At 55.4% G+C, this 18,764-nt stretch overlaps 1 protein-coding gene across 3 annotated transcripts; it reads left to right on the forward strand.

The window, feature by feature from the left end:
* The first annotated feature begins 1,414 nt into the window (after window positions 1-1,414).
* PTMA (prothymosin alpha) lies at window positions 1,415-13,424 on the forward strand. 3 transcript variants are annotated; one of them, XM_073359139.1, is made up of 5 exons: window positions 1,415-1,617; window positions 7,007-7,078; window positions 7,885-7,975; window positions 11,125-11,198; window positions 12,609-13,424. In XM_073359139.1, exons 1-5 carry the CDS (start codon window positions 1,573-1,575, stop codon window positions 12,654-12,656), a joined length of 330 nt encoding a protein of 109 aa, XP_073215240.1. In that variant the 5' UTR covers window positions 1,415-1,572; the 3' UTR covers window positions 12,657-13,424. The 3 variants fall into 3 exon arrangements, with proteins under 3 accessions (XP_073215240.1, XP_073215238.1, XP_073215239.1); XM_073359137.1 differs by having other exon boundaries at window positions 1,422-1,617; window positions 7,885-7,981; XM_073359138.1 differs by having other exon boundaries at window positions 1,423-1,617; window positions 7,888-7,981.
* Window positions 13,425-18,764: the final 5,340 nt, after the last annotated feature.

Raw genomic sequence — 18,764 nt, forward strand, 5'->3', positions numbered from 1 at the left:
CGTTTCCATGCCCAGCTGCCTCCATTGAACTCAATTGCAGCTTGAAACGGGACTTTCTGCCGGTCCGACTGCACCCGGCCCAGATGGGCCGGGGCCGGGGCCGGGCCGGGGCGTGTGACACAGACGCAGCTTCGTGCAAAACGTGGGGAATTGCGCAAAAAAAAGAAAGAGAAAAAAAAGGGGGGGTGGTTTTCAAACAAAAATTGCAATGTGGCTTTTAAAAAAAAATGCAAAAAATCCTATTTTGATTTATTCCATTGTATGATATTAAGGCGGGGGGGGTCTCTCTCTCTTTCCCCTTTGCACCCCATTTGCAAAGTTACGGGGGGGGGGAATGGTAGGGCTCTAGCAAAAGGGGGAAAAATCCTCGATGCAGGTGGGTTGGGTTTTTTTGTTTTGTTTTTTTAATTATTCTTCACCCATTATTTTGTGCAAATTTCTTGCTTTTGGGAAAACTGAGTTTTGGGTTTAAAATGAGATTTACAAGGCTAAGGCGGGATGAGAGCGTTGATACCCAGGTGGGAAAGATGCTGGATCCTCCCCTCCCCCCCCCAAAAAAAGTGTGAAATTGGGGGGGAAATCGGATCTGGTTTTTTAAACTGTAATTTCCTGGTTTTTTTAGGAGGGGGGGAGGTTTTGTGAATGGTGGGGCTGGATCGTAAAAGGTTCAGTCAGCACTGAGAGAAAGGGAGCGTGTGGAGTGGGGAGGGATCGCTTATTCGATCGTGGATTGAAACCCCGACCGCCTCTCCCGTGAGTTGGAAAGTCCCAGCCCCGTGCGAGGTTTTTCATAGGGACGAACGCGGCTCTTGGGTTTTAATCAGCGAAAGGCAGAATAACTCCCCCCCCCCTCCCCCGCCGCTTGCACGCGTGTAAAACGCGCAGCGGCTCTTTACAAAGGGGCGGGGGGGGGCGATTAATGTAGAAGCGGATTTCTTTTGCATCAACTTTTAAAATCCCCCCTCCCCTTACAGAGTGTGGGTCCCTTCTCTAATGGCAGCGGAGACTTGCTGAAGTCGGCGGCGGCGGCGGCACCGCGGCTGCAGGAGAGAGACGCAGGCAGAGACTGGGGCCGGGGTGGGAGGGGGTCGGTTTCTCCTCCGGCTTAGTGCCTCTGTTCCCTTCCAGCCTCGGCTCAGCGCTAACAATGCAACCCAGGGCTCTGCGTTTTGCACGCGGGGCGACTTCCCTGCGGAGGGAGGGAGGGAGGGAAAGGAGCAGCCATGCCGTTGCCGCGCTTTGCTGCCTCTCGCAGCGCTCCGCATGCTGAGGCCGGGCGCAAACTCATTGCACCCATGGGGGGGCTCTGCCGCTTTAAGCAGCCTTGCCCATTGTTCGCCCCCCGACCAATGACCGGGCCCATCTCCCCTCCGCCCGGCCAATGGGGATCGCGCAGGGGAGTGAGCGCGCCGCCCACTAATCTATATTAAAGGTAGTGGCGCCGCGTGAGTTCTCCACTGGCTCTGTCCAAAGCCATCTTTGCATTGTTCCTGCCCTGCTCCGCGCCGCCGGACCTGCACTTTGCTTATTTTTATAGCAGAAATATTTTCTATACCCCGCTCCCCGCGCACCATGTCAGACGCAGCCGTGGACACCAGTTCTGAGATCTCCACCAAGGTGAGGCTCCAGACCCCGCTCTCCTCCGCGCCCCCCCCCCTCCTCCGCGTTTTTTCCGCTGTATGTATTTTTTTTTTTACTTCGTGTGCCCCCCAAGTACCGTTTTGTCTTGCGGGGAGGGGGAACCTGCTGTGGTTTGTTTGTTTTTTCTCTACGAGGGGTGGGGGAAGGGAGAGTGATTTGTCTCGTAAAGGTTGCAAACCTAGAGTGGCTTTTTGGGGGGGGGGGAGTTTTGTAAAGTCTTACGCTGGAGGGGTTTTGCTAGGTGTGTTTCAAGGAGGCATTGGGCTGATGTTGCCTGTCTAGGAATCTTTCTCTCCATTCAAATCGCCTCGCAGCTTGACAGCCCCCTCCCCCCATCAAACTTGGATCCCACTTTAGTCCCCCTGCCCTAAAGAGGGGAAATAACCTGCCTGGAAAGTGGTGGGAACGGATCCGGCACGAAACACCCACTTTTTAAGGGGGATTGATCGCAGCCCCCTTGCTTTTGAAATGAAGCGTTTGTTGGTGGGTTCGGCTGGGTTGGGCATTTAAAAAAAACAAACCATCACCCAAACAAACAAACAGCCCGATCACTTTAATTGCACGGAAATAACTTTACAACTTGGCGGAGGCGAATAATCGGAAGCGATTTCGTTGGATGGCCGGCGGGGGGGCGAGCCTTGACTTTGATGGGAAACGCTTGGATTTGACTGCGAATGTTTGTGGTGATCTGCGCGGGTTCTTTGTTTAATGATGCCAGGAAGCGAGCACGCCGGGCCGGCGAAATAGCGTGGCTTTCCCTCTCAGGGATCGCAGCCCCAGATACCTGCCCGGATCTCCCCCCTTCCCCAAGCCCCGCCACTTTCAGTGTCAGCCTGGCTCCCCAGCTGAGGACGGAGCCCGGTTTCTCCCCCCCCCCCTTTTTTTTCTTTTTCTTTTTAAGCGGGTTAAGATCCCCATCAGGCTGCAGGGTTTTTAACTCCAGTTAAAGACCGATTAACCTTGTGGGGCAAAAGGAGGGAGGCGAAGGGAGGGACCCCGCACTGTTTTAATCGGAAGCTTAATATCGCTTGCGCTTTGTCCCCCTTTCCCCGCTGGCGTTTGCCCTCTGAGCTGGGCTCCCCCGTGGCGGGGGGAGCTGGCGAGCAGCGGGTATCCCATCCCGGGAGGTGAAGCCTCAGGACAGAACACGGCTCGAGCGAGGGGAGATTGTCAGGGAGCCCACGCGTGCGAGTGGGTGGGAGTCCCGTGGGGAGGGGTGGGGGTGAAACTTCCAGCCACAGCTGGGGGGGGGGGGAGAGAACCTCCGACCCCGCCTGGCAGCGTCCGAAGTGGCCGGGCTTGGATACAGCGTAGCGAGCGGTGGATACAATGTAGCGAGGGTCACCCCACGCGGTACCAGCCCCGCTTTCCTTGCGGGGTCGCGGCTTCTCCCCGCGCTCCGGGCCGATCACTGCGGGGGGGGGGGGGGAGTTGCGGCCATGATCCTCCAGCCCCATCGGGCGCGGGGGCGGGGGGGTTTCCTCTGCCCCCCGGCAGGGAAGTGTGGGGAGGACGCCGCTCTGCTCTGGGCATTGGTCTGGGTTTCCAGGTGTTCCGCCCGCCGCCCTACCCCCACCGGGGCTGGGGAGTAGGTCAGCGCCCCCCGCCCCCGACAGGCGCGACAGCCGGTTTCGGGCTGCGGGGCTCAGCGCCGAGCCGCCACCGGGCTCAGCGGCCCAGAATCCGGCTTGCAAATTTCGTTTTCACTTCTGTTTTCCCGCTTCTGCGATTCGAGAGTCCCCGGACCCCAGCCCCCGGTCTGCGGGGGCTCTTCCCGCCCCCCGCTTCCCTTCTGCCCCCCCCCTTGCTGAACTTTGGCTCGCTCGGGTCCCAGCCGCGGGCCAGGGGGTCCCGCCCAGCGGATGCAGGGGGGGTGGCTTTGCTCCCTCGCTCGCCCTCCCCCTCCAGCAGCCTGTTTCGGAGGGATCTGGGGGCGGGGGGGGGGTGAGAATCTAATTAACCTTCCCCTGCCCTTTGGGGGCGGGGGATCTTTCCCCGCTGCGCCCCCCCCCCCGGGATTTGTGTAGCAGCCCCCTACGCTTCCCCCGCAGGAGTGCACTTGGGCGCGGGGGGGACGGGGGTAGACCAGTGTCGCCCCCGCTGTGCGAGCTGCCCCTAGTGCCCGGGGGAGGAAGGCTCGGGCGATGCACCCCCAAACCTTGCAGGGAGCCGGCTCTGGAGCGGGCGGCGGCGCTTTGCACCTTTCCCAGTCCGGGTGGGGCGTTGAGTCCACCTCCCGCCCGCCCCCGTGGTGACTGCTGCGGCCCTGGCCAGCAGGACCCCGCCCCCATCCCCGTGGGGGTCCGGCGGGGGAGCACACCAAGGGCGCGGGTCCCGCCCGCTTCACGTCGGGACACTGAAATAAACAAGACACTGAAGATTTATTCCGCCGGGTGGGGGGAGGGGTCCCAGAGCTGCCGCCTCGGCTCCCGGGCGGTGGCTCCTCCTGCGCTGCTCGGCACCGCCCAGCTTCGCAACAGCTCGCTCATCACCACGTGCTGCCGCCTCTGCGCGCTCCGCCCGCGCGGGGCCCCATGGGAGTTGGAGTTCTCTCCCCGCGGGCGGCCTTGCGCCGGAGGGCCCCGCGGAGACTACAGTTCCCGGCAAGACGCGAAGGGCGGGGCCGGCGCGCCGGCGCTGGGCCAATCAGAAGGCGCGGAGAGTGGCGCGCGGTTTGAAATAGGGCAGGGCGCGTGGCGCTGAGGAGCCGGCGCCCCCTGCTGGCGGGAGGGTTGCTGCAGCCCACAACCTGGCCCTTTGAAGCCAGAGTGAGCCCCATTGACTGACTCGGAGCACTGGGGGGTTGCAGTTGGGATTTGGGGTCGCAGCAGACTGGCAATAAATAAAATAAATGCAGCTGCCAGTTCCCTGAGAATCCTGGGAGCGTTCAACTTTCTTTTGCAAACTGCTGATTTTACCGAAAATTGCAGCCCCTTAAAATGCATCGCACCTTGGAGTCCATGCAAACTGAGTGACTGAATGGTGTGGCTAGAACTAAGGGGGCAGGGGAGTCCCCTGCAGCAGGGCAATAAATCACATAAATAGTCCAGAAGTACCTGGGACTGGACCAATCCTCACAGTTTGTGGAGCATATTTTTTACCCCACTTTTAAATGATCAGTCCTGATTGTTTTATTTGATCTGTCTGTACTGGGGTCTAGCTATGACATGGCCTATGAATGCAGTTGGTTTTGATGGTTTCTAGTATCTGTTACTACTATGTCAAATGGAATATTCGAGTTCACTTTTTGGGAGTAGGAGAAGGTGGAGGCTAGGGCTTCCCTATGACTAAACTTCACTGCTGTTTTATGGACAAACAGCCCTGCCACACCTATAACTGAAGGCTCCATCAAAGCATTAAAACTAAAGTAATACTGCTACCTTGACTCCTCATCTGAAGGCTGGTACAAATTTATCTATTTGCATTGGATTCGTTCTTAGGAATGGAAAAAATAGTAGTATTTCTAGCAGAGCACTGTCTCTATGCAAATAAGCATGGCCTGGTAAGTCAATTATAATCTAACTGAAAGTATCTTAAATGGAACACTGATGGCTGGTGCCTCGGATTTATTAAACTAAAATTAGTCATAACATTACTGCTCCTCCTTAGCCATAAGAACCACTTGTGTTTTACGCATAACTTCTCAAAAAGGATTATGAACATAGTAACTGGTGACTTGGAAATTTTGACTATTTTTCATTTCTTCTGTGTTAAACTTGGGGTATCTTAGAATTTTCTTGTAGGTCAGTTTAAAACCGTGTGCTGGCTCTAACTAGTTATGGCATGGCAGCGAATAAGAGTGAGGTTAAATGCGAGCATCTCACTCATCCAGTAATGAGTCGGAGATAGTGTAAAAACTGATGGAGTGGGTTAGTTCAGAGAAACTGCAATTTGCATGGTATTCAAATGTTAGTGGAAGGAGGAAGTAGATCTGCACTTCTGTGAGCCATGAACAGAATATTTACTTGACTAGGTGATGTCTCAGTAACAGGTGTAGTAAACCCCAGTGCTTTCAAGCTGTTCAGGGCTAGGTCGTAGGCTTGGTGCCTTGGGATAATGCAGTCACACTTTATTAATCCTTGCTTGGTTTATCCAGATGCCTGGGTATCTGAAAGGCTTAAGTAGTTCACTGTTCTAATACGCCAGTGCTGTTGACCGAATAATCCAAAGGTTATTTTAATCCAAATAAAAAGAGAGAGGTGGCCACAGTAATCAGGGCTGGCCATGCTGTGACAGTGACTTGGGTGACACGAGGAAGTGACACCAACTCTGAGAGTGAAAGTGACACGCTTCCCTCCAGGCTGGGGGGCTTGCGGAGATGCCGACAAAAAAAGCCAGGTTTGCTGCTGCAGCAGAGGGAGGAAGCTGCCAAAAAGTTTCCAACACCTCATGGTCTTTGTTCAAGGCAGACTGCGTGGCTGCCCTGCATCCCTGGTGAAAGGCCTCTTAACTTTCCTTGGCAGGGGTAATAACTTCTCTTGTGGCGAGCAGGATCTAGCTGCAGCTGATGCAGTCACATAAAGGGAGGATGATGCAGACTCGGGTGCCAGAGCGTTCTTTTTAGCCATGTGCAGGAACAAAAAGTTGGATCCGTTCAGCCTGTTTGCCGAGTGACTTGGCATGACATCTTGACAGTGATCAACAGCAAAAACATATGGGCGCTTGCTCTCTCCTGCCTGTGCTTGCGGTTCAGATTTGAACTGATCTAGCAGTGTTGAACCTAACGGCGCCATGTTCCTTGGAGTAATGTGGAAAAAATCGCTGTCTCCCTGCTGTTTGACTAAGAGTCTTGAGATTTATCCTGGATTTCCACTCTGTGACTACAAGTAAGAGCAAGCTGGTTGGGAGAGACACCACAGGCTCTGCTAATAACAATTTGGGCTCAGTTCTCTACCCTTCCCTGTTGTGAAGGCAGCAAGTGGCTGTGTGAGTCTGCAGACCCTGGGGTGACTGATTCTGTAATTCAGCACACTGATAGCCAAAGGGCTATCAGTGGGAATGCAGCCGTTTCCCCTGAACACGATAAGGTGGGAAATGAGCCAATGCTTTGGCTGAAAAGCAGATGCAGGGGACCAGCTCTTTATGTTTGGAAGATCCTGGGAGTTCCTAAGTTAAATGTAGCCACCTTTTGCTTTAATAAAGTGTAGTAATACACACTTAAAATCTCTCTCTCTCTTTCTCTCTTCCCGCCGGTTCCAACCCCTGCAACAACTGCCCAGAACAAGTTGCTTGTGCAAGGGATGTGAAGGGGAATTGTCTCCCAGACCTTTCTCCCCCCCCCCCCCCCCGCCCCTTTTAACTTTCCTACCGTGAGGACTGTAGGCTGGAATCCTGGTGACTCATTGGTTATTTTTGTTCCTTTAAGGATCTAAAAGAGAAGAAGGAAGTTGTGGAAGAGACAGAAAATGGCAGAGATGCACCAGCCAACGGCAATGCTGTAAGTATCGCTAAACCAGTCTTGGGAGATGGTCCTTTGCTTGCTGATGTTCCTGCAGACTCCTTCTTTGACGTCCTCTGGGAGGAGGAAACATTCCATACAGCAGCACTTGGCTGTGTAACCCCATTGTGAAAGCAACATGCTGGTGCAGTTTCAGAGTCAGTGAAAGCCTCCAGCCCGCAGGCGATTTCCAGGAGTACGGGAGGGGGAGGAGAGGTGTGGTGGGAGCTCTTGGGCTGACTCTTACATCCCTCAGAGAATGCTTGTCTTCAGTGCCGCCTCCTTCTAGAAGCCGTCGTTTGGGTTGAAAATGTGGCAAACAGATGGGTGGGAAAAGCCTTGTACACAAGGAAATGTGGGGTTTGCTTGTTTGGTTTTTTTTTGTTTTTCTTAAAACTGCCAGAGGGAAACTGACAATGCTGCCTTTTAATCTGACACGATGTCACAATAGACTTTAGATTCCTGTCTGAGGCTCAAGATGCAGCCGCCACATTACCATAAAATTTAAGTCCTTCATCTTTGTTTCTGCGTGAAGCATAGACGGAATGGGGAACAGCCTTGAAGTGAAAACACATGTAGCTTGCATGTCAGCCAGTGGGCACCTGCTACGAGAGCTGAGGGAGGGAGCCAGGCAGGGGCCTGTCTCCTCAACTTGCACTTGCTGGATGGGTTCCTAGATCGCTTGATCTCAGGCTGCGGCTCTGTGTGGGGGGGGGGCGGGGGGGGGGAATGGGAATGGGATGGGGAGGCGAGCCATTTCCCTCCATGCATTTTTTTTTTTTAAGTGAGTGTCTTGTCTTGACAAGGAGAACGAGGAAAATGGAGAGCAGGAGGCTGACAACGAAGTAGACGAAGAGGAAGAAGAAGGTGGCGAAGAAGAGGACGAGGAGGAAGAGGGTGATGGTAATTTTTCACCCTGCTTTCTCACCTTAGAGCAGCCAAATCCGGCCCTTAAACGGAGCCCTTTAGCAAGAGGCTTGAGTTACCGCACGTGGCCGGCGAGTGCCAGGAGCAGCATCTCCCCCTTGTGGCTGCTCTGGGGCAGTTCTCTGCCTGCTGCCACTGAGGGTCTAGCCAGCCTTGTATTGTCCCACCCCTTCCTCCTAGCGGCCCCCGCCAGCCCGGGTTTGGATTGGTTTCCAGTGAAATCAGCCCCGGAGTTGGTTCTAACAGGCTGAGGACCGATCGCTCCCCATTCTGGCCGTGCTGCGTAGCGCAGAGGCCCTGAGGAGATGCTCTAGCTCATAGCGCGTAGTTGAAAAACCTGCCCTCAATCCCAGGAGCTGTGCAGGTACCAGCAAAACGGCACACCGACGGGCAAAGGCGCAGTCTGACTGGCCTGACCTGGCCGGGGAATGAGCCAGGTCTCCAGGGGGTCTCCCTTTGCAAGGCAGGCGAAGAGCAGAGTGCATAGGAGGTCGATGCCACTCTCGTGCAGTCCGCACAATCATACTCCCTTCCCAGGCTAATGATTCATGCTAAGCAATTGGTTCCAGTTAAGCAGATGCATGAGCCTTTAGCTCTTTCCTGCAGTGCGTCTTATCTGCAGCTAGAACAGGAGCAAATGGCTCATTTAAACTTTTTCAGACTGTCTCCCCTTGCAGCTCCTGCCTCCCTCTGGTTTCCTAGCGTAAGCCAGCCTGCAGGCAGGCGTCAGTGGACCACCAGTCACTTCCCTACCTGCTTCCCTTTTCAGCCTCCTTGTCCAAGACCCACTTGGCTGAAAAACACCATCTATTTTTATACCCCATTAAGGCTGGGAGGAGGTTGCGAACCATTATTAGCAAGCCATGCCCCTTGAGCTCAACCTGAAAAAAGTCCTTTGATTAGCTATTCCTGGTTAATCCCCTGCAATCTTGGGCGGCAACACTTGGGTTGTGCTGGGCGTGGGGTTTTGAGGCCAGGAATTGAAGGCCTTTAAGCAAGCCCCTGTTTGAATAGAGGAAAGTCTGGGCTCCTGGCAGCAGCCCCAGGAGGATAAGGGGGACATGGCGCTCTCAGTATAGGAACTGGTTCTTGGATAGCTCACTGGAGATACACGGGCAGCCTCGGCCTTGCAGGATGGAGGTTTAACCCTTGAAGTTGAATTTCACCCCAGCCTCGTGGGAGCCTGGGCCATATGCCTTTTCCATGAAACCCATGAAGGGCTGCCTGCTACTTCTGGGTGGTTTGCAGAACTGGGCTTCGCTGCGGGTGTGGGGCGTTGATTAGATACCTTGGTGGTGAGCATGATGCAGCCCCCTCTGCCGTCACCCCCACCCCTCAAAGAAGAGCATGGATACGATGCGGAGCACTGAGCCATCTGCGCCCTGCTCGACGGTTAACGCCTGGCATGGGGAGGGGAGGGGGAAGAGGGAGGCGCTCTTTGAGGAGGGGTTAAGTCATGTCTTTCCAGCCTAACCCCGGGTAATCTCTGCGTGGAGGAAGTTCCTAAGGGGCTGGTCTGAGCAGTCTAGGCATTGCATAGGAGAGAGAAAAGCCAGTAAGGGCTGCCAGTGACCCTCTTGCCTCCTGCTGGTTTGAAACATTGGGAACTAAACTTCAGCCCAAAGTCATCAAATCTGTTTTTAAAGACCCCCTCCATCCTCCTTAGCCCTCTCCCCCCCATCCTATCATTTGCTTTGCTGAAAGAAGCTCAGGCAGCTAAGTGTGCCCCCAATCAGCTTGACTGCAGTCACGTGATCCATCCAAGTAACCCGGTGCGTGAGCTCGCGGGCGAAGTGTTGAGCCATCACTTGCAGCTAATCTGGCAGCTCCAGAAGCTCGGGCAATGCTGGGTCTGAGCGTCTGCTGGCAGGGGGCAGGCGGGTGGGTGTGCCAGGTGGATGACCCTAATCCCCAGCTGTCTATACGTGCAGCTCGTGGGGACATTTAAAGCCAGCTTACTGGCCTGAACGCTGTCAGTTTAGCTGGGCCTCCCGTTATGCAAAGGACTTAGGTTGGTCTGCAACCAGGCTTTCCTCTCCCAAGTCTCACGCCCCTCCCGGTTGGACTCGGGCACCGTAGACAACATTGTTCTGATCCACTGGCCTATTTGAGCTCAAAGTGGGTCACGTCTGACTCTCTCCCTAGAAGGCTGTGGCCTGTCAGCAGAATTTGTTGGCCGCTCTGATAATTAGAATGTGTTCTGACTCAGAACTAATGCGTTCTGGCTCTCTTAACTCATTAAAGATGGACTAATAGCTGCAAAGAGAAGCAGAAGTAATCTGGAGTAGTTAGAGCAGCCGCTAGGAAAGGCTTTTCTTTTTTTTTTTTTTTTTTTTAAAGCGAATTTGATGCTGGTCGCTCTATTTATCCACACAAAGAGGGGGGGGAGAGGTGGCCAAGCCTGGGGCTCCCGCCCCTGCCAATGCACCCCACTCCAGATGCGGAGGGGACCATCTCTAGTGTCCAGGTGGCCCACTCAGCTCTTGGCCCCTCTGCTGAGGCCCCCCTACCCCTAGAAAAGGGTCGCGTGGTGACGATTTTGCAGCCCAGGAACCTGCAGCGATGGGCATCAGGGCCCCAAGCAGCTGTCAGGCGGTAACTGCTCAGCTAGGATGCAGCTGGCTTTGAACTAGTCGGATAGCGGCCCCGTCTCCTATTCCCAGCTGCCATCTTTTGTAATCATCCCCACGCTTCTCGTCCCACCCCTGCACGGCGGGCGTGTTGATCTGGTGTCTGGCTGCACAAGCCAGAGCCCGAGGGTGTCTGATGCCAGCCGAGTGCGGCGTATGCCAGACCTTGCAGCGGGGGCAGGAGGGCTGTTCTGGGCGTTGCAGGGGAGCTGCGCCGCGAGCCGCTGGCTGTCTGGAGGGGGGCCCCACGCAGCCCGGCGCTGGGCAACGTGCACGAAGAGCTGGCGCTGCCCTTGAACGTCTGAGGAGCAGAAGGACAAGCCCTGAGCTTGTCCCCGTAAGGGTCAGGTTCCCGTTCCAGCGGGTCTCGGCCTAGTCGGGCGCTTTGCTCGACCGCCTGCCCGCCCGGTGTCCTTTCCACGTCAGGCTGGACCAGCGTGAAGCTGCCACCAAAGGCTCACGTTCCTTGTTCTCCCCGCCCCCCCCCAGGTGAGGAAGAGGACGGCGATGAAGATGAGGAAGGCGACGCACCCACAGGCAAACGGGCAGCTGAGGATGACGAGGTAGGTGGGCTGCCTCAGGCTGTGAACCAAGGAGAACAACCAGCGCTGCTGCTCCTGGACTCTCTAGCTAGCCGGGAGCCCTCACAGCTACTCGAGGGCTGGGAGAGGAGGGGGATTGGCAACAGTGCTGGGTGCTCGGGGAAACCCTGGGGTGGATTAGAGAGGGCTGGGCAGCCAGCTCCCAGCATTGTCCTCCATTTGTCAAGTCCTGATGAGCGTGGGAGCTGCAGTGCTCTGCTAGAGAGGAGTTTGTGTGTCCGTCCGTCCCCGTGCGCGCTTGGCTCTGCACACAGCCAGGCTGCGCATGGGGGAGGCGGGCGCTTGCTGAACTCTGGGTCCCTTTCCACACTGCACCTGCTCCCCTCGCGCTTGGCTCCGGCATCTGCGCTGACTATTCGGTGCGCACTTGGTTTCCAGCCACACACCAGAAGGAAGGAAATGCTGGGAGCCTGTGGGGGGGGGGGGGGTGTGAATAGGTACTTCCTGGCAAGGAGGGGGGTCTCACTTGGTATCCAGGGGTATGTCTACACTGCATGTTAAGCCTGGGTTCTGATTCAGATTTGAGCCTAAGCCCCTCTTCCGTTACACACAAGTCAGTTCAACTCTCGGCAAGCAGCCAGGTCCTAGCACCCTGCTGTGGGGCGGGGAGGGGGTGGGTGGGTCAGAGCCTGATTCCCACTCACGGGGGGCCAAGCCCTGTCATTTTGCCATGTGGACGCCGCTCGAGCCGCAGACCCGGGAGTCAGGAGGTCCGCAGGGGGCAGGCTTGTGTTTCAAAGGGACCTGGTCACTGGTGGGGGACGTGGGATGGAGGGGCACAGGCAGGCAAGGAAGATAATTGGGCTATTAACTCCTTATCCCTGGGGGGAGAGGAGACCTAAATGCCAAATCCCTTATTGCTGGCCCCAGCTCCACGGGGCATGTGCAGGGGAGTTTAGCTTCCAAGAGTCCTAATGGTGCCCATAAGGGCCCTCCAAAACGCACACACCTATTGCTGAGAAGCCCTGATTCACTACACAAACGTCCTAGTGCTTCTTCCCACGCTGGCCCGAGCTGGGCAGATCCAGCCAGCGATGTGTTGGTGGCCCTGCAGGTCTCAAGCTCCCTAGCAATGCCAGCAGGAGCTGCTGGGTGAAAGAGAAGCCAGGCTGGCAGGGATGAGCCCCCTGCCTGAAACAAGGCTAGGCTGCAAATCGTGGCTTTGCCGGTCTACCCATGCAGTTGCCGGGCTGACCACAAGTATAGCCACTCCCGAAGGGATGAGCGCTCCTTACGCGCTTCAAGGGGCTCTGGCAGGATTTCCCCGGGGCAGCACCCGGCAGACCGTGGAATCCGCACTTCCCCTGGGCCGCCTGGCCAGGCTTGTCGCCGGCACCCACCCAGCCCCCTAACGCCTCTGCTCTTCCCCAGGACGAGGACGTCGATCCCAAGAAGCAGAAAACCGACGAAGATGACTAGGCAGCACATATGTATAATTTTTTTTTTTTTTAAATAAGGAGAAAAACAAAACAAACAAAAGGCCAGCGCGACCTGTTCACTTTCAACGTCCCGTCGCAACCCCCCGCCACGGTCACCCTCCCCAAGTAGAGCGAACCTGCCTGCAATGCCGACGCCACTCGGAACGAATGCCCGAAAAGATTCCCCCCCGCCCCCCGTCAGTGGGGCGAGAACCCCTCTTTCCCCAGCACCAAAACTTCAAGGCCCTGCTTTCTTTCTTAAAAATACTTTAAAGGAGAATTTGTTTGTATTTTTTATTTACATTTTATATTTTTGTACATATTGTTAGGAGGTCAGCCATTTTTAAGTGATCTCGGATTGACCAAATGGGGGGGCTTTGAAGTGTGTCTCTCTCTCGTTACCCATCTCTGACTTTACTTGTGGTGTGACCGCGTCCCAACAAACCATTCTCCCGAAGGAGGAAAAACGACCTTGTAAAAAAACAAAAACGCAAAAAAAAAAAAAAAATTTACAATCTTATTCCGAGCATTCCAGTAACTTTTTTTGTGTATGTCCTTTAGCTGTACTATAAGTCGTGGGTTTGTATGAGATGGCAAGGCCAAAGATAAAAGGTTTTTTTTTTCTCTGTCTATGAAGTTGCTGTTTGTTTTTTATTTTATTTTATTTTATTTTTTTTTTGGCCTGTTTGATGTATGTGTGAAACAATGTTGTCCAACAATAAACCGGAATTTTATTTTGCTGAGTTGTTCTAACGAAGCTGGCTCCCAATCGCTGGTTTGTTTTTTGGTTTTATTTTTTTTTAAGTTGATTTGATTTGTCTGATCAGAAGCTGGGCCAGGCCGGAGAGGGAATTTGATGTTGGGATTTTGCTGGGCGCTCCAGGCCTTCCCTGTATGCAGTAGGCTTCCTAGATTCCAAGACCAGATGGTGGTCTAGTCTGAGCTGTATAACGCAGGTCCAGAGAACCTCCCAAATTCCTAGAGCAGATCTTAGCGAAACATCCAATCTTAAATTAAAAATGGCCAGTGAGGAGAATCCACCACCTTGGAAAATTGTTTCAGTGGTTAGTTATCCTTCTTGTTAAACATTTATGCCTTATTGCCTGTCTGAGTTTGTCTGGTTACAACCTCCAGCCTTTAGATCATGTCAGATACCTTTCCCTGCTAGCATGAAGAGCCCATTATGAAATATTTGTTCCCCAGGTAGGTACTTACAGGCTGACCAAGTCACCCCTTAAACATCTCTATACGAGCCCTTCCCTTCTGCGAGTGTCTCCCGGCTGAGGATCCTAGCATCTAAACGCTAGCCACTCCCTGGGAGGGAGAAACCCTGGAATGGCTGTGGAGGCTAAATACCCTCTTGATGGGAAAGAGACATGATTTCAGAGGTACTCCTCTGCGGACTTAGGCCTAGCTCCTCAAAGCTATTTAACTCCCAGGGGAATTAGATCCTGAAGTACCTTTCAGGAACTGCTCCTCAGCTGCCCCAAAGGATGAGCAAGTATATGCACTGCAAGGGCTCTGGTCTTTCAGCCGAGCAGCCTGCTTGTTTATGCCTCTTCCAGCTGGTTTCTGGGTTAGTAGGACAGCGAGTCATCAGGGGACTCACCAGGAGCGGTGCTAGAAGAACCTAGCTCTGGGTGAGTGTTTAGAGCAGGGGGTCTCCTGCAGAGGTTGTTCAGCAATTCCCGGCCACGGGAGCTGGTAGCTCCGAGAGCGGGAAGGCTCTGCAGGCTGGCCATTACGGACATGTGAATCCCAGCAAAGCTGCCATTTTCTCCAGGGTAGTTTCTTCGGCAATTGCAAGAGGCCTGGCTGTGGGCGAGAGCATATTTAAAGGTATGGACACCATCCATCCACCTAACCCTGCCTGTGGTTTGCATTCGGTTTAATCTGCCTGTCGCTGCAGTGTTGGACTCCCCAGCGGCATCTGGCTAGGGTTATTTCTCTAAGGTCCCAGTGTTTCTATAGGGCGCAGCGGCTGGGGGTGGGAATAGCACTCAGCCCATCCTGGGAGGGGCACAGAGCTGTATGTGGTAGGGGAGAAGCAGCTGGAGTGCGATGGGGAGGCAGAATCGGCCGCAACAGGTCTTTGAGCACTTTCATGGGCTCATGTCCTAGAGTGGATTTCTGAATGACTTTGTAGGACAAGGGAGGAGTTTTAAAAAACCCCCAGCAATCCCTAACCTGCGGCCTATCTCTGCTGCTTTGCTCTAACTTCCCTCCTCCGGGGTTTTACAGCTAGGAATCACTCAGCCTCCATCACCAGCTGAGCTTAACCAGGTGGGCCGAGCGGTCGTGAGAACTCTCCCCAACGGGGAAACACTGTTCTCCGTCTGAACTGGGCCGAGACAAAACTGGGAGGTGTCCCCCCTGCTGTGTAGTCTTAGTTCCTGGAGTTGTATTGCATCCCCAAGAGTCGGTGAAAAAGCCCATGTAGGATGGAGCATGCTGCAGCGGTTTTAGCTGGTTGCAAGGGTCACCACCTCCTGTTAGTTTGAAGGCATCCAGCCCACCAATGCTCTGCACCTGAGTCGCTCTGCACTTACACTGATGTTACTGAGCTCAAAGTCTGGACCATTGTCCTGAATCACCTGCCTAATTGCACTAGCAGCTGGTATGCAGCATTGTGGCCGTGTCCATTCCAAGATAGGAGGCAAAGTGGGGAAGGACTGACTTTATTGGACTGACTTCTGTGGGTGAGAGGCAAGCTTTTGAGCTTACGCAAAGCTGGTCTTCAGGCCTGTCTTTCTCACTCAGCGGGATTTGCAATAGCTGGTTTTCATACCAGCTTTGCAGGCTTCTTCCTCTCAGGCTGCGCTGGCTGTGTCCAGCCACATTAGACTCTAAGGTGTCACAAGGACTGTTTTTTTTACTTACTACCCTGGCTCTTTGAAGGATGATTAGCAGGAATGAAGGGTGATTGATCGATTGGTGAGTTTTCCACTCTCCACCTGAATGGCTGCTTTGACCTGATTATGGCTTGCATCAGCAATCGGGGCAGGGGGACAAAACTATGCACCACAATGGACCTGGCAAACAAGGAGCGTAGGGACCACCACTTTGTCCCTTGAAGTAGCTGGGAGCTTACTTCAAAGACTTGGGCTGGGGAAGATGTGTTGGAGGGGGAAGTGCTAAACAGAGGCAGGAATAATAGATGTTGAAAGTGAGTAACGGAGAGTGCATCCCGTGCACAGCAGAGCGTCCCCACAGCACGATCAGCCAGCCAATGGCTCCTCCTGATGCCCCGCTGAAGGCTCTGACTTTTGGTGGGTGACCAGCCTAACCCAGATCTTCTGTTTCCTGATAGAGCCAGGGGAGAGACTAACCATCTTAACCCTTTGGAGACTGCAGACAGAGGGAGCAGCTGGTGGACACCTGGCTCGAGGCTGGGCTAGCTCTAGCCTTGTCTGTCAGTGCCTTGGCCGTCCTGCCTCTGACAAAAAGCAGGTCTTACCTTTGAGGGCCTTGGCTGTGTGCACAAGAGGAATAAAAGATGGGGGCAGGGCTCCTGAACCCAGCCCTGACGCTAGGCTGGCAGCAGCGGGCCCCAGACCAGTTTAAGGCAAAGTCTGAGCTGCCCAAAGGATCTTGCCCGTCTCTAGGCCTTTAAACGCTGCAGTGAAAGAGAAGGCAAAGTCAGACCATGGGGCAGCTTTCGGGCAACGACCCTGGTTTCTAATGCTTCAGCCCCCTCAAGCTCAGGGACTGCTGGGGCTTCCATCACTGGCAGCTGAGCTCCACCCAAGCTGCAACGGGTTTCGCCTCATCGCACCCTGGAGAAGGGGCCTTATCTCCATTTTAGCGATGGGGAACTAAGGCCCAGATCTTCAAAGGGGCCTAACTTCTGCTGACCTCAGTGACTAGCCAAGGGTTGGCCAGAGTGGGAACTCAACAGAGGTCTCCCATGCCCATGGCTGGTGCTCTAACCACTGAACTGTCCTCCCCCTGCCATTTGCACAAGGATCTCTCTTTACAAGTGTGGGTGAGTTTAACCCCCGGCAGTACGTCGGTACCACCCACCCCAAGAACAGAGGCAGAGTGAGGGGCTCAAGGCCACACCATGACAGAGGCAGGAGTGGAACCCAGGAGACCTGCTCCCCAGTCCTGTGCTTTTAGGGACCGTGCTTCTCTAGGGGGGGGATTCCCGCTAGGGCTGCGTGGACGGTGTTTACAGCGAGGCCAGTCCTGGCCCCGCAGGAGGTTTGAACTCATGGCTCTGTGCACGGAGCAGGCACAGCCAGTGTTTATGGATGTGCAAGGTAAAATATGCCCATAAGCTCCCGGCGCTATAGGGCGTGGGCGGAGTGAAGCGCTGGTGCCCCACAGAGCCCCCATGGTCCTGCCGCTTCCCTGCAGTCTGAGCTGCTCGCTTCATGTTAACAAGGGGTTAAATGGGGGCTGGGAACCTGAGCTGGCATAGAGCCCGCGCCTGGCCAGGTTACTGTCCAAGGTCGCCCTTGCGAAAGGGAGGCTTTGTCTGCATGGTGAATTTGCCCAGATCCCATCGATCCATGACCAGCCCCCCGTGCAGCTGCCCTCCTGTAAACCCGCATTGTGGAGAAAGGAAGCGGTATTTACCCCAGGGGAGCGCCGCAGGCATAAATCCTGGCTTGGCCGGCCTGCAAAGGGGTTTGTCCCAGTGTAGCTACCCCAAGGGCTGGAATCAGGGCAAATCCCCCGTGCAGCCAAGGCACAAGACATGGTCCTAGGGCGTCGACAACTGGGGAGGGAGGGGAGACCGTAGCGGCTGCGACGAAACCGCTGAGTTTATGAACCTCTGGGAGAAAGGGGGAGTGAAACAGTCCTGTGAGAGTGAGAGCGGGAACGTCTGCTCGAGCCCAGCCTGCAGGCCAGCTGCCCCTGGTCCACCGCTTTTGCCTAGCCCGCCCACTGTCCCCAGCTCATCGCCCTGCCAGCCAGCTGCCCTCGGCCCACCACCCTCGCCCTGCCAGCCCACCAGCCTCATCCAGCCAACCAGCTGCCCACCACCTTTGCCCTGCCCCCCCAGCCCCCACTGCTGTCCCCTCCCAGGCTCACAGTCAGGCTCTTTTGGCCACCGCTGCCTTGTATGCGAGGGGCTAACGGCCCCCGGGGGGTGCGTACTGCAGGGCAGACTTGATGTTGCTCATTGCCATGAGGGGGGAGCTCTACTCCCTCAGCCCTTCCCCTCAGTCCTACCCCACCCCAGCCAGGACCAGCAGGAGGTAATCGGGGGGGGGGACCTCTTGACACCCCCCACACCAAGCCCCCTGGCAGTACTTCCAAGGCAGCTGGGCCAAGCTGTAACCATAACAGCTTGTGCCTCTTTCCCAGCCAAGCGCAATGGCCGGGCAGCTTAGGAAGGCTCCTCTCCCCACATGTGTGTCCCTCATGGGGGGGTTGGGAAACACATGCAGACCAGCCCTTTGCACGCCACGGGCAGGGAGAAGCCCTGAGATGAAAGGGCCCAGAGGAAGCCTCCGTTAAATTGGTGGCAGGGGACTCTCCTTCTGCTCTGCCCCTCCTGCCACGGATCTCCAGGTGCTTCACTGAGCCTCACGGCCCCGTGGAAGGGAAGCAAGCGTTTGAATTGCCATCCTACTGATGGGGAAACTGAGGCACACCTCAGCAAGGTGACTCGCCCAAGCTCACAAAAGAAAAAAAAGGGGCAGAGTCGGGAATAGAACCCAGGCATCCTGACTGCCCCTCCCCCACGCCGTTTCAATCACAGGGGCCTGCCCAGCTGGCCACGGGCAGTGGCCCTTGCCACAATCCTGGGCTTTTCCAATGAGGCTGGGTGCAGTGATAACAACAGCCACAAGGGGGCATAGGGGGCCTGACCAAGGCTCTGAGTCTAACGTCTCAAGGGGGGGCGTGAGGAGGGCACCGTGCCCCTGCCAGGTTAGCAGAACATTACGTAGCCACAGCTTCTGTACGCAGAGCTCAGTGCACGCATAGCAAGCTCCCAGCATCCCTCCAGTCCCCGCTCCGGGCCACCCTCCCATCCCCCCCTCTTTCAGGGACTCCATACAACCCCCTGCGCCCACCCCAACCCTCATACCAGGGGTTCTGTGTGTCCCCCATGCCCCCTCCCCCAGTGCCATTCATCCCTCTCCCCCCCAGGGCA

The sequence above is a fragment of the Lepidochelys kempii genome, chromosome 9 (assembly GCF_965140265.1).
Source record: "Lepidochelys kempii isolate rLepKem1 chromosome 9, rLepKem1.hap2, whole genome shotgun sequence".
In the NCBI taxonomy this organism is placed as follows: Eukaryota; Metazoa; Chordata; order Testudines; family Cheloniidae; genus Lepidochelys; species Lepidochelys kempii.

Bases quoted from the DNA above. Each gene is read 5' to 3' on its own strand.
- PTMA (XM_073359137.1), top strand. From the start codon at position 1,573: ATGTCAGACGCAGCCGTGGACACCAGTTCTGAGATCTCCACCAAG. The intron at 7,079-7,884 runs GTAAGTATCGCT...TGTCTTGACAAG, and splicing joins CACCAGCCAACGGCAATGCT to GAGAACGAGGAAAATGGAGA. The intron at 7,982-11,124 runs GTAATTTTTCAC...GCCCCCCCCCAG, and splicing joins CGAGGAGGAAGAGGGTGATG to GTGAGGAAGAGGACGGCGAT.